Source organism: Apiospora kogelbergensis (assembly GCF_038363985.1).
Source record: "Apiospora kogelbergensis strain CBS 113332 chromosome Unknown utg000011l_segment0_segment0, whole genome shotgun sequence".
In the NCBI taxonomy this organism is placed as follows: domain Eukaryota; kingdom Fungi; phylum Ascomycota; class Sordariomycetes; order Amphisphaeriales; family Apiosporaceae; genus Apiospora; species Apiospora kogelbergensis.
The window spans coordinates 463698-477042 of record NW_027117428.1 but is presented as its reverse complement, the minus strand read 5'-3'; the positions used below and the strand labels follow the sequence as shown (position 1 = coordinate 477042).

Here is a 13345-nt window from a genome sequence, read left to right as displayed (position 1 = left end):
ACTTATGTGGGGTGTTGAGCTTAGCACCGAAAACCCCGCCTCCACAATCCCTACTGACCGACTCATCAGCTTCAGCAGCGAGATCCAACCCATTATCTAATGTGCCACCAAAGCCAGCCCGGAGCCGCTCAGTTGTTCGGCCTCTAGATTGGCCCGAACTGATGACAACTTCTCTCGTTATTCGGGCTCTCCTGTTTAAGAACATGCGATTAGAGCCCAGAGTCGACACGTAGAAGAATACCTTAGCTAATCTGTACGCGTACTCATTCCACCTCAAAGACTCTTCGCCTTCACATTTCTCGCCATGGCCTTGCCTTCTCCAGCAGACGCACCGGCCAAGTCATTGTCATTTACCTCATGGAATGACGATAAACTAACAACTATCGTCCTTCTCCACGGAGGCTTTACGTGTCGTCTCGAATTTGCGCTCGTCCTTCCGTACTTCTCTGACTTCCACGTCCTTCTCCCCGACCTCCCCTTGCATTCCGCGTCCCGTCGCATTAAACCGGCTACTACCGACAACTCAGCCTGGTATGTCGCACATCTTATTCAATCGCACGCCCACGGCGGAAAAGCGCATGTTGTTGGTGTCTCCATGGGCGGCTACATAGGCCAATGCCTCGCGCTGGACCAGCCTGACCTTGTACTCTCGCTGTTTGTCACAGGTGCTGCTCCACTAGTTGGGAAACGCTTATTCATGGCGCAATGGACAAGAGTAACCTATTATACTATGAGGCTTATGCTGCATTGGCTCCCTGCTTGGGTATACCGGTATCAGGCTTCATTGCTTGGCCTACAGCTCAGTGACGAATTGGTAGCGGAGATGAGGGACAACATCACCTGGGAGCTGGTCCAAGATATGTTCCCGTGGATCTTATCGTTCACTTTGGACGACGTGCGACAGTTGAAGGTACGGACTCTATCTATCGCGGGGGCGAAAGGGGACGACGTGCCTACAGCAGAGAGGACCGCCCAAGCGTTGAGGAGCAGGCGGACCAACCAGGGCGAGGCCTGGCCTGAGGATGGGTCTGGAGCAATTGTGTTAAGGGAGGCTACACATGGGTGGGATATGCAATTCCCAGAGCTCTTTGCTCAAGGCGTATCGGCTTGGGTTAATAGAGAGAGATTGCCTAACGAGTTTGAGAGGCTTTAGTAGCTACAGGACCCTACGCAATAGCAATTCAGGATGTTGGGACAATGCCTCGTAAGCAACAAGGTGGTAATAACCGCAAGAAAGGTCCAACAAAGTGGGATCAGCTGGTGCCCAACCCTACCTGGTGAGCCAATGAGTGTTCGGCTTGTGCCCGCCAAGTGGTAGTAGTAGCTGTTTAGGCCGTTGATGCTTTGGTGTCGTGCTAGTGCGCCAAACCGCCTTTGGAATGTCCCGACGCTGCGTACTGCCCAGCAGACAATGGATTTTGGCAGTAATGCGCTGATGATGCAAGCGTTTGAGGAGCTCTGCAAGACTGTCGAGTCTGTTCGCAGTATGTTCTGCGTCGGAGTGTTGGGATCTCAGGGCGGTGTAGTACTCGAAAAGCGATTGCGTTACTTGAATGCCGAGGGAGATGATCCCGACCGCGCTCCCCGCTACCGATAGTGGGTCGGCCATGGTTGCGACTGCTGCTTCACCGACACAGAACCTACCGATGCCCCAACTACAGCCGTCTTTCCATCAGTGCAATCACGATATTGTTCCCTGAGCTGGAGCATAATATATTGGCCAAGCTCTTGAAGCCGTATCAAATGACGACTGTAGCTTAAGCAGCGCTATATGCTTCAATGAGATTTCCGCAAATAGTGGCTCAAAAGATACGACCGGCGCCTGGGACATAGGAATAGGGTACTAAGTTCTTGATGCAGAGCCGCGTGTTGAGTAGCGCGGGTTGGGTGGTTCTTTCCTATGCAAGACTCCCGGCAGCCAGTGGGAGGCTCTGGGTGGGAGAGCTCTCTAAAATGCAAACACAAAACGTCAAAACAATTGAGATATTCAGCTCCACCCTACGACGAGGCCCTAGGCGATCCGACGTTGTGCTGGCGCACATGCCGGGCTTAGGCAAGGCCAACGCGGTAGTTGTCGCAGCTCACTGTCAAACAAGTTTCCCCAACATCAGGCTTGCCGTGGTGGTTGGCGTCTGCGGAGTCGTGCCCTTCAGTCGAGATGGGAATGAAGTCGTGCTCGGCGACGTCGTCATTAGCGATGGCGTCATCCAGTATGATCTCAAACGACGCTTACCCGAACGCTTCACACGCAAAGACACGCTTCTGGACTCGTTAGGTCGACCCAGTACCGAGATTCGTAGCATACTGGCAAAGCTGCAAGGATTTCGCGGCCGAAAAACACCCTAAAGCAAGTTGACCTGCTACTTAAATGTCATCCAGCAGGAGCCTGGTCTTGCAGCACAATATCCAGGTGCCCAGCGTGATAAGCTATTTAACGCTGCGTATCGCCATGTTGCCGACGGGAATTTATACGACGATTGCGGTTGTAACGGGCCGTTGATACATCGGAGCCGTCTCGACAAGGACAGTCCGTCGCCTGTTGTACACTTCGGCTTAATTGCGTCAGGCGATACAATGCTCAAGTCGGGCGAGGATCGATAGCATTGCTCAGCAGGAAGGGGTAATAGCTTTTGAGATTGAGAGTGCTGGCGTTTGGGACGTCTTACCGTGCGTAGTGATCAAGGGTGCCTGCGACTAGCGGACAGCCATAAGATGAAGACATGGCAGCATTGTGCGGCGGCAATGGGAGCAGCATGTATGAAAGCGTTCTTGGATTCGTGGGTGCCTTCGTTGCCTTCGTTCCCAGGTGTGTAATATCTGTACTGGGTAATTGGGCGAAGGCCCTCGAGCGTTCGCTGATTTAGTTAGAGACACAATCTGTCCTGGAGCACAATGTCGGACCTTCGCGTAGGTTAACCTTATCGTTGCGCTGGGATCGCTAAGTAATGCGAATGCTAATTTTATTTGATACAGCACGTGCTTTTATGCTCCTTTTCTCGAGAACTTGAAGTTTATTGGACGGAAAGCTATATTGGAAGCAATCGAGGAAAGACTGTTGGGGCTTCAGGAATGTCGCGAGCTGGCTATCGCCGGGCTTGGTGGCATAGGCAAGACGCAGATCGTCCTCCAGTTTGCTACAGCCGCCCAGCTTGCTCCCACTGACGCAAGGCCGCTTGAGCAAGCTTAGATTGTTCCTGCGTCGCGTACTGAAGTTGTTTCTCCAAGTCTTGGAGCCTGTCCAAAGCAGGCTTCATCGAAACATCGGCGGATGCCCTAGCCTTCCTTTTGCGTCGTCTTAGGAGTATCTCTTCCATCTTGTTTGTACGCAAAGTAATTGCTCGAAAATGGGTTTGCGGTTGGGTGCAATCTTGATTGAGGGTGCCGTTTTGATATGCCCCATGCCGCGCTTTCCAGGGCGCATTTTCTACCTGTAGAACTCGTTCTTGTGGGGCTGAATACAATCGGCGGTTATTCGAAGTTGATGAAGGATCGTTTGAAGAAAGAGCGGAGACTGGTGTTCGTTTAGGATGTGCTCGTTGTCGCGAGTGACGTGAGCTTCCAACGGCGGGAACAGGCTCGGGCCTCGAGAGTCGAGACGTACTATATTCTGAACTAGCATCAATCGTTGTCTGTTGTGAGGAGCATGCACCGTAGCTCATTCTAGGTAAGGTCTGTGTCGGTATTGATTTGTGTGCGTCGGCAAGGCGGACAGATTGTGGCCATAGTACTGGGGGATGTTGATTCTGGCTGCATCGTGAATTGAAGAGAAGAGCACCCTGGGAACCGGAAGACTCGACTGTTTCCTGCGCAAAAGTCAGTTGGGTAGTCGAGCAATCCTAGCTTTGGTGTTCTCGCTCGTCGTCCTAAGTCGTTGGATTGAGCTTGATGGAAGAAACTACCGACTTCGGGCGACCGAGAAAGTACGTGACGGCCCAGTAGCTTCCAGTTCATAGAAAAAGCTCACCTCAGGTAACGTGTAATGGTTATTTGGTGCTGCCGAGGGTATAAAAGGCGCTGTGTATTGAGTAGTCGTAGCACAAGCTTGCTCGTTGGAGATTTCTGGTAGGTCCGGTCCGTTGAGATCCGCAATAGAACTGCAAAAGGGAAAGGGCTCCGTCCACGACATTTTCTGAATCAACTCCATTGTTGTTTCGTTCTGGTTACGCACTGTCCCTCGTTTTAATGGTAGTTTGATGATATTTTACGAAGCAAAAGAAGCTGTCCATGCAGTAGTGGAGCGGATAACGCACGTCATATACGCAATGCCCCGCACGGGATTCTCTTCCGAGTCTTCCGTGAATCGTCCTAAGGTTCCATGTACGTTGTTGTTGGCCATCGTGATGCGGAGGCAGCCGCTCCTAAGCTGGTTCATCGAGGCGGTTCTAATACTTTTAATGTATATGTTGTCGGAGTTTGTTCTATTGCACGGCCTATGTGGGCCTTGAGGCTGCGGACTTCAAGCACGAGCTTCCAAAGATGGATGGTGAAGAGCTCACCAATATCTTTGAGGTGGTACACAATCTCTTTCCCCTGTTTCTAGCAGTACTAATGTTGATCTTTTAGACCAACGTAGCTATGGGCATACAAATTTCGCTAAATTCCCTTTCTCTCTTGGTGGGGGCGCAGCGACTTCTTTGGCGGGGTAGCTTCTTCCGTTTGGCAGGGTAGTTTTGGTGGCTTCTTCGGTAGCTTCTTTGGCGGGGTAGCTCCGCTTTCACCAGGCCAAAGGAGATAGGATACCTGCAAATAGGTGGTGTGGGCATCATCCGAAGGCAATTGCCTCTGACTCTTCTGCCTCGTGGGACTGTTGAGAATGACAGTGCCGCCGTCATCGCCAGGGATGTCGTATACGGCCACAGGTTCGGCGCCTGCTGTACCAATAGGCGCTATTGCAGTATACAGGCGGTCGGTTTCGTACTCAGCATGACAAACTATTCACATCAACGCTGGCGCCTGGCTTTCCCTCGACATGGATGGTGATTCGATTATTCGACGTTGCCTAAAAGTCCTCTTATTTGTAATGCATTATTCTTCTTCTAGGGCCTTTCTCATGCTTAGTACCTTTTCTCCGTACCTCGCATTCACGAGCTCGAGCTGTACCGATATTGAGATTGCTTCATCCAGCTTCACTCGTTGGTTTTCATAGTCCTTTCTCATATTCACCAGTTCGCTCTCGACCTTCTCACGAGCATCTCGCTCGGCTTGGAGTGACTCATTGCAGCCTCGTAACTCTGACTCTAGCCGATCGATCTCTGCTGTCAAGCTGTTGATTCGTGATGTGAAAGTACCATCACCCGGGGTCTTCTGTGACGTATTAGCTGATTATATTCTGTTCCAGACATAGGGATGTCAGTGCGGACTTCCTCACCATTGTGATGCGGTGAAACCACAGCTTCAAACGTGCGTCCGACATCTTCACATATTCTTCTGTACACTCCCACTGAATGATCGCTTAGATGTTTCGCAAAGAGGGGCTCGGCCTCTGGTAATCGCTGCCAACCGTATGAATCCTTTTCGGAAGTGATCAAGCGAACTTCCGACGGATCAATTCTCACACCAAAACGCTGTTCTAGAACAAGTTAGAAGTTATTCCCAAGATAGATCTCATTCGACGAACCGATATGGTCAGCAAGCGCCGACCTGCACCTAATCCGCCACCTTTTTCTTTCCAAATTACTGACTTTCACAACACTCATGGCCTAAGTTGCAATCACACACCCACAATTACTGACATGTTCACGGCGGTGAGCCCTTAAATCCTGGAAGGTTTTCGATATGAACAGTCCACACATTGAACTCAGCGCTTGGTCAGCTCGTTCTAAATTCCGGTAGAACTAGATAACGCTTTCCTAGCCAATCCTTAGAATCGTAATAGTTTCCTCCATAAGATTGCCATTGCAGAGCGAGACTATAGATATGGAAGTGGCAAGAGCTGTTTCTTAGCTACAATAGAGTCGCGCAACGTTAGATATAGCTTGGTTTGCGGGTGTGAAATGGGGATGACATAATGAGCTCGAGTTGGGCGAGCGTCGCCAGGGAGCTGCCGATGACCCGCTAGTCGCACTAATGCGCCATTGCTACTCTTCCGGCTCTGCACTCCAATAGTACGCCAACAGTGCAGGCAACGATGGAAGCCAGGACCGGAAACAGCCCAGGAGAGTATTCAAATCTCGACGGAATGCAGCAGAAAGAAAGCAGCCGCTGGATGACACTGGCTCCAAGGTCACCTGCCTCCCTGCGCCGGAACAGTACAAGCGGGGCGGTGGGAACATCAGGCTCTGGGTCCATTTGAAATCGGCGCACTTCGGGAAGGTTCAATAAGCGACTACGGTCCCGCGGACCAGAATGGTAGTTTTGGCTCCAGTATCCTTTCTGCAACTACTCGGTGGGAATTGGAGAGGCCTGAAAGTGCCTCGTGTGAGCCAGCAAGTGCGCCACGACCAACAACGGGACGCGGCAGTATTCAGCCCGGTTCCGTCCCCATTCGCTCTATATCTGCTGCAGCGTTGGCTTTGCTCCTTTGGACCGGCGGCGCCATCAGCAGCTCTGCATCCTGAGGTCTACATCTGCCCTACCGCAGCTTAACCAGTCTAGGCTGTACATTTGAGATGCCTAGAACCGGCTACGAGGAAGTACTTCCTGCTCACGCAATAAGCTGCTTCGTAAGTTGAGCTACGTCTAAGTCACGTCCGTACTACACCGGTCTCTGATTGACAACTGTACCTTGAGGTACGAGGCCACCAGGGCAGGAAGTCGCTTTAGGTAGCATAGTCAGAAACAGACGCAAAGGCCTGATGTACGATACTGGTAGGGACGAACCAGAAGAGCTGCATTGAGGCTTTCGGGTACAAGGAGCGCATGCTACTATTTGAGTACCTGGGAGAACAACCACATGCGTTTCTGCTACCTCTCGTGAACGGACCGAACTAGCCCAAACCGCAGAGCCATAGAATCATTTTGGCAGCTACTAGGATGCTACATACACATGGGGAGCGGTGCAATGCGTGTCGTCGGCGAAGTCCAGCATGGAGTCAGGACTTGTGCCAGCCAGAACCGACGGCGGGGGAAGACAGCAAGTGTCACCAGTGGTATGGGCTGTATGAGCAGTATGGCGGTAGCTACAGCGTGGCAAACGGACACCGAGGATATCTCACACGTTCCACATCGTAGATACTGACTCTCGAGGCCGTAGTAAAGGATTTGACGAGTGTGAATGACCAGGCACGACCGCGAAAGCGCCCTTTTAGCGCCGCCAGTACTGGATACATTCGATGCTCTGGCTATGGCCAGGTCCGTTTCAGACATCCGCTAGCAACCAGCATGTCAATGGGCGCCGGCAAGCGGTACAAGCGCTTCGAGAGCCGCTCCTTCAGCACATACTGTAATACGGTAGGTCGTCGACGTTGCGTATGTACGGGACCACAACTACGCCGGCATGGAATTGACGCAACGTGGTTAGACCGGCTGCCAAGAGGCAGTTCCTAATCGAGAAATCGGTGCATTCGCAAGATGGCCAACCCCTAAATGGCAGATTGGGTACTGTACTGTATTGCGCTGCGCAAGGCCCAGTACACGATAGCCTAATGAACGACAAGGACGTACAAGGCGCGACAGTTCTATCGATCCAAGAGCCCCACGCAAGGATGGTTCGGGGCCGACTCTTGACCACGCCCATGGGACACCATAGGTGGATCAAGATGGTCCCACCGGCTCGGAGCGAAGGGAGGTGGCCGATCCGGAGCATGCTCTGGGTCAACAAGGAGGTGGAAGCGGAGCAAGTCCCAATCGACTCCCCGGACATAACCGCGGCGATCGTCCGGCTCCCTGAGCGTACAATCCTGGTGGCGTCGGTGTACGTCTCAGTGGAGGTTCCCCAGACGCTCCAAGAAGCGTGCCGAAAGCTGCGCACTGCTATCGACGCGGCGAGAAGGAGGATGGGGACAGCAGTAGAGTTGGCTATCACTGGGGACTTCAATCGGCATGACCAGCTCTGGGGAGGAGATGAGGTGCGACTGGCAAGGCAAGGAGAGGCCGATCCGATTATTTATCTTATGACCGAATTCTGCCTCAGCAGCCTGCTCCCACGGGGTACGAAAACGTGGAGTGGAGGAGCCTATAGCACGACCATCGACCTCGTCCTGGGATCGGAGGAGATGAAGGGTTCTCTAGTCAAGTGCAGAGTGCTCGACACGGAACATGGGTCTGACCACCGGACCATCGAGACGGTCTTTGAGACGGCCACACCCGCCCCAAGGGGCCAAGAACGACTTCTCTTCAAGAACGCCCCATGGAAGGACATCAACATCCGGATCGCAGCGGCATTGGCTACGACGCCCACGGGCGGCACGGTCCAACAACAGACTGACCGGCTGATGGGAGTCGTCCTGGAAGCAGTGCACGCACTGACTCCTAAAGCCAAGCCATCGCCGTACGCGAAACGATGGTGGACGACGGACCTAACACAACTCCGGTGCATTTATACATACTGGAGGAATCGAGCTCGGACCGAAAGAAGGGCAGGCTGCACCAGACGGGACCTAGAAGCAACAGCGAAGGGTGCTGCAAAGCAGTACCACGAGGCGATCCGACAGCAAAAGAAGAAGCACTGGAACGAGTTTCTCGCCGACAACGACAACATCTGGAAGGCAGCAAAGTATCTCAAAGCGGGCGACGACACGGCATTTGGGGAAGTCCCCCAGCTCGTGCGGGCGGATGGGACGACCACTTCCAATCATACGGAACAGGCGGAAGAACTGCTTACCAAATTCTTTCCTCCGCTCCCGGACGAAATGGCCGACGAGGGGGACCGCCCGCAGAGGGCGCCCATCGAGATGCGCGCCATCACGATGGAAGAGATAGAGTGGCAGTTGTTTGCGGCCAAGTCCTGGAAGGCACCCGGGGAGGACGGCCTGCCGGTGGTGGTCTGGAAGGAAGTGTGGCCGGTGGTCAAGCAACGGGTGTTACCGCTGTTCCGTACGTCGCTCGGGGAAGGAGAGCTACCAACCCAATGCGCCACGCGAAGATTATTCCTCTCAAAAAGCCGGACAAAGAAGACTACACGATAGCGAAAGCCTGGAGGCCGATCTCGCTCCTATCCACGCTCGGGAAGGTGATGGAACCGGTCATCGCAGAGAGGATCTCGTACCTAGTCGAGACGTTTGGGCTCCTTCCAACCAACTACTTCGGCGCCCGGAAACGACGGTCAGCAGAACAGGCGCTCATGCTCTTGCAAGAGCAGATCTACGCTGCCTGGCGAGGTCGCAGGGTTCTCAGCCTGGTAAGCTTCGATGTCAAAGGGGCGTACAACGGGGTATTCGACGTCAGGCTCTTCTAAAGGATGAAAGCTCAAGGAATACTAGATCAGTTGCTCCGTTGGATCCGCGCTTTCTGCTCAGGTCGTACGGCGACGATTCTGGTGAACGGACACACGTCCGAAAGACGAAGCCTACCACAGGCGGGCTTGCCCCATGGCTCCCCCCTGTCACCAATTCTGTTCCTCTTCTTCAATGCGGGCCTGGTACAGCGGCGGATCGACTGTTACGGGGGTGCTATCGCCTTCGTGGATGACTTTACGGCCGGGGTCACAGGCCCGACGGCCGAAAGCAACCGCGAAGGCATAGAGGCCATTATTCAGGATGCCCTCGCGTGGGAGAGGAGAAGTGGTGCGACATTCGAAGCGGATAAGACAGCCATCGTCCACTTTGCCCGCAAGTCATACAAGACCGATTCGACACCCCTCCCCATCAAAGGACAAAGTGTTCAACCCAAAACCCATGTCAGGATCCTCGGGGTAATTATGGACGCCAAGCTGAATACAAAGTACACATTGCCCGGGCCGCAACCAAGGGGCTAGAGGCCGTGATAGAACTGAGACGGTTGAAAGGACTGTCCTCAGCCACGGCACGACAGCTCTTCACGGCCACGGTAGCGCCGGTGGTAGACTACGCGTCGAACGTGTGGATGCACGAGTGCAGGTACAAAGCGGCGGCGCCTGTGAACCGAATCCAGAAAATAGGGGCCCAGGCAATCGTCGGAACGTTCATGACAGTGGCGACAAGCGTGGCAGAAGCAGAGGCACACATTGCCACGACGCAGGATCGGTTCTGAAGAAGGGCGGTCAAGGTGTGGGCGGATATTCACACCCTCCCCTCGACAAACCCCCTTCGCAGCAGTACAGCGTGGATACGGAAATTCAGGAGATACCACCGGTCGCCATTCTACCAAGTGGCAGACGTATTAAAGGACATGCCCATGGAGAAACTCGAAACCATTCAACCGTACGCGCTGGCACCATGGGTGAGCCGGGTACCGGCGGTGACAGACGAGCCAGAGGGGGTGCCGAGCACAGCCCCGTACTGGACGGCACGCATCGCTGTGAGCAGCTCAGCAAGGAATGGTCTCGTAGGATACGGGAGGCCGTCGAGATAAGGACGTCCACAGAGCGAGCCCTATGTGCGAGACCCGTGCTGTCACTCTCGGCACAAGAGAAGAGCAGAACCCGTTCACGGGAGAACTAGCGGCTATTGCAGACATGCTGTACTCACTACCGAGGCTTCGCTACTGGAATATCCTTCTACACACGAGGAATAGAGCAGCAGTATTTACACTGAAGAAACCACGCCAGCAGTCGGGACAGCTACATATTTACCGAGCCTATCAAGCTATTAAGGACCTCAAAAGGGAAGGGAATAGCATAACGATCGCCAGGTTACCGACGAGCGAGGAAAATCAACTTATGGATCGTGCGAAGAGGGAGGCCAAAACCACGACGCAGCTAGGCGCGCATCCAGGGGTAGAGACCCCCGGAGCCAAGTCGACGATACTGAACATGACGCGGACTAAGCGGGAAGCTATTGCAAGCCTGCCGTAACACGTCGGGAGATACTCCAAAAGATCGATACACCTCTACCAGGAAAACACACACGAAAGCTATACAATCGTCTCTCGTGGAAAGAAGCCGGCGTCCTGGCCCAGCTCCAGACAGGGATGGCTCGACTGAACGCATATCTCCATCGAATCGAAGCGGCACCGACAGACCAGTGCGACTGCTGACAAGCAAGAGAGACGGTAGAACACTTCCTCTTCCGATGCAGCAGATGGACAGCATACCGAGCAAAGATGCTGCAGTGCACAGACACCCACAGGAGCAACTTGTCGTTTTATCTAGGCGGCAAATCACCGTTGGACGATAGGTTCTAGATTACTACTACGCGTAAGTGAAGTAAACCCAGCCTACACACAGGCTCGTCTGAGCAGCAGCATTCAACGTTGCTCTTCCCGCTCTCCTAATATATAGAGTCTAAGTAGTGGGAAAAGGCGCCAAAAATCGGCACACGTTATACCAGAACACCGGCTACGGCCAACGAAACAGCAAACGCCCCCATGGAGCCGCAGACCTTGGCCCGATGCTTTTACCGAGAAATCATCATCATCCATTCACATGCCATCCATAAACGGAATGCAGCCGTGGACACGAGGATAATGGTACCTCCATGGTAGTCATGGGCACTTGGGATGATTACGCTCCAATGAAGAAACCCAAGACATCCACAGTTGGTTAGTCCTGTGGCCTTAGCGCACCGGCCTCGAACGTACCCCAGTACCCATGGATATATTGGCGGATGCTTTTGCCCCAAGAGGCGATCGGCACCCCCACAAAGCCCAGAAGCACCAAGGCGACCCCGATTTCAATATTCACCCAGAAGTACCCCTGCAAAGCCAACCAGTCTACTAAGGCCGAGCTGATGCCAAAACTAGCAATGTAGCTCACGCCCCCCACTGCTGCTAAGGACGCTGCTGCCCAGTACGGAAATGCCTCTGTCACCCATAGTGTATTCGCTGTCGACATGCTGGAGAATGAGAAGGCGTTAAGGCCATAGGCGAGATAGACCCATAGGAAATGATGATGATACTCTGCAACGACGGCATAAATAAATACACTCGCAGCACCAGCGAGGACTGGCAGGATGAACCCGGGGAGAATATACTCTGCGTGGCGTACTCCATTGTTGCGAGCCGCAAGCCGTGTGGTAGTTCTTTGGATCATAATGCTGGAAGCCGGCCAAGCCAAAAGGCTACCAACTGCGGTAGCAAGGCTGACAAGACTCACCCCGTAAGGCGGCAAATTATAAGGCGGGTTGCTAAGAAGCATGGGGTAAGTGGCGCCGATCGACATCATGCCTCCGAAGTTGACGGTATTCATCAAGAGAACCCAGAAGATGAGAGGGTTAATCGTGCACTTGAGCATCTGGAGATAACATGCCAACCCCTGTCTCCAGCTGCAACCGGTGGGCATGGTGAACTTTGGAGACACAATCCAGGCCTTTTGCCTTGGTATTTCAGGTACGAGCAAAGCTGGTGGAAAATGCTGCCACTCTTCATAGATGTGGATCTTTTCGGCAGCACCTTGGAAGACAACATGTCCGTCGTATGCAACCGGTGGCCGCACGAAGTATGTTTCGGGGAGAAAAAGGAAGGTAAGAAAGAATGATGCCGTAGACGGAATGATCCATATGTGATAGAATTGACGCCATTGTACATCCAATTGGATTATCAATGGTGAAAGAGAAAGCAACAGGAGTGACACGGCGCCGCCAACGCTAAACCAGACAGCGATAGCGCGCGGGCGCTCATGGATGAAGGTCAGGTCAATTACCACCAGAATAGCCTATAAGTCTGATGAGAACCGTATCCGGAAGCTTCTTGACTCGTTTCACATAACTTACGGTGCTTACAGCAGGTGCTGCACAGAACCCCAGTAGGCAAACGGCCCCCAACAAGGAATGGAAACCTCCGGCCACCCCAGCCCATATAACCCCCAACGTGTAGAGAGCGGTGCAACACAAGAAGACTGGCCTACGGCCAAGGATTAACGATACTGGTATCCAGAAGACACAGCCTACTCCCATCAGAAGGGTGGGAAATGACTCCAGCTGGTTAAATCGGAACGCGCCCATATCCTGATAGATTGTTGTCATGGGTCGATGCTCACTTTCGCGTCCCTCCAATTCTTAAGTGATGGTAGAGGGCCGAAACAACCATTCTGGTTCGCACGACCGTAGTCTCCAATTTCACCCTTTTCGCAAATAGGCGCCGGTACTGTCGTGCCCCTATTCTAGCCGTGGCGCACTTGCTGGTTCACTTGGACGCACCTTTGGGCTCCTCCGACTTCCACCGATTAGTGGGTGGAAAAGTGCCACTCAGATCGAAACTGACGCCGAAATTACAGGCCATGTGGTGTGGCCCATGCCTGCCTATTCTGGTCCCTGCGACCACAGCGTCTGAATTCTTCCGCAGCCCAGGGAGATTGCCTCAAATGGAGCGGGGTCGCAAACCTGTGACGGTA

At 53.3% G+C, this 13345-nt stretch overlaps 5 protein-coding genes across 5 annotated transcripts; 3 read left to right on the top strand and 2 right to left on the bottom strand.

The window, feature by feature from the left end:
• Positions 1 to 304: 304 nt before the first annotated feature.
• Positions 305 to 1153, top strand: PG998_014409 (uncharacterized protein; the record flags this gene model as incomplete). Its single annotated transcript, XM_066881225.1, has 1 exon — positions 305 to 1153. One exon carries the CDS (start codon positions 305 to 307, stop codon positions 1151 to 1153), a length of 849 nt encoding a protein of 282 aa, XP_066723756.1.
• An 800-nt stretch (positions 1154 to 1953) lies between these two features.
• Positions 1954 to 2346, top strand: PG998_014408 (purine and uridine phosphorylase; the record flags this gene model as incomplete). The annotated part of the gene is made up of 1 exon (XM_066881224.1): positions 1954 to 2346. The coding sequence occupies one exon, from the start codon at positions 1954 to 1956 to the stop codon at positions 2344 to 2346; it is 393 nt and encodes a 130-aa protein (XP_066723755.1).
• A 374-nt stretch (positions 2347 to 2720) lies between these two features.
• On the top strand, positions 2721 to 3187 carry PG998_014407 (uncharacterized protein; the record flags this gene model as incomplete). The annotated part of the gene is made up of 3 exons (XM_066881223.1): positions 2721 to 2806; positions 2869 to 2907; positions 2974 to 3187. 3 exons carry the CDS (start codon positions 2721 to 2723, stop codon positions 3185 to 3187), a joined length of 339 nt encoding a protein of 112 aa, XP_066723754.1.
• Positions 3188 to 4739: 1552 nt separating this feature from the next.
• On the bottom strand, positions 4740 to 5811 carry PG998_014406 (uncharacterized protein). Its single transcript, XM_066881222.1, has 2 exons — positions 5369 to 5811; positions 4740 to 5304 (listed from the first exon to the last, which is right to left on the bottom strand). The coding sequence occupies exons 1-2, from the start codon at positions 5411 to 5413 to the stop codon at positions 5026 to 5028; spliced, it is 324 nt and encodes a 107-aa protein (XP_066723753.1). The 5' UTR covers positions 5414 to 5811; the 3' UTR covers positions 4740 to 5025.
• Positions 5812 to 11605: 5794 nt separating this feature from the next.
• Positions 11606 to 12908, bottom strand: PG998_014405 (uncharacterized protein; the record flags this gene model as incomplete). The annotated part of the gene is made up of 2 exons (XM_066881221.1): positions 11606 to 12667; positions 12726 to 12908. Coding segments are annotated over 2 exons (1245 nt in total), but the record flags the coding sequence as incomplete, so codon positions are not given.
• Positions 12909 to 13345: the final 437 nt, after the last annotated feature.

Coding starts and splice junctions, on each gene's coding strand:
- PG998_014406 (XM_066881222.1), bottom strand. CDS start 5,413: ATGTCGGACGCACGTTTGAAGCTGTGGTTTCACCGCATCACAATG. Junction 5,305..5,368: donor GGTTTCACCGCATCACAATG/GTGAGGAAGTCC, acceptor AATACGTCACAG/AAGACCCCGGGTGATGGTAC.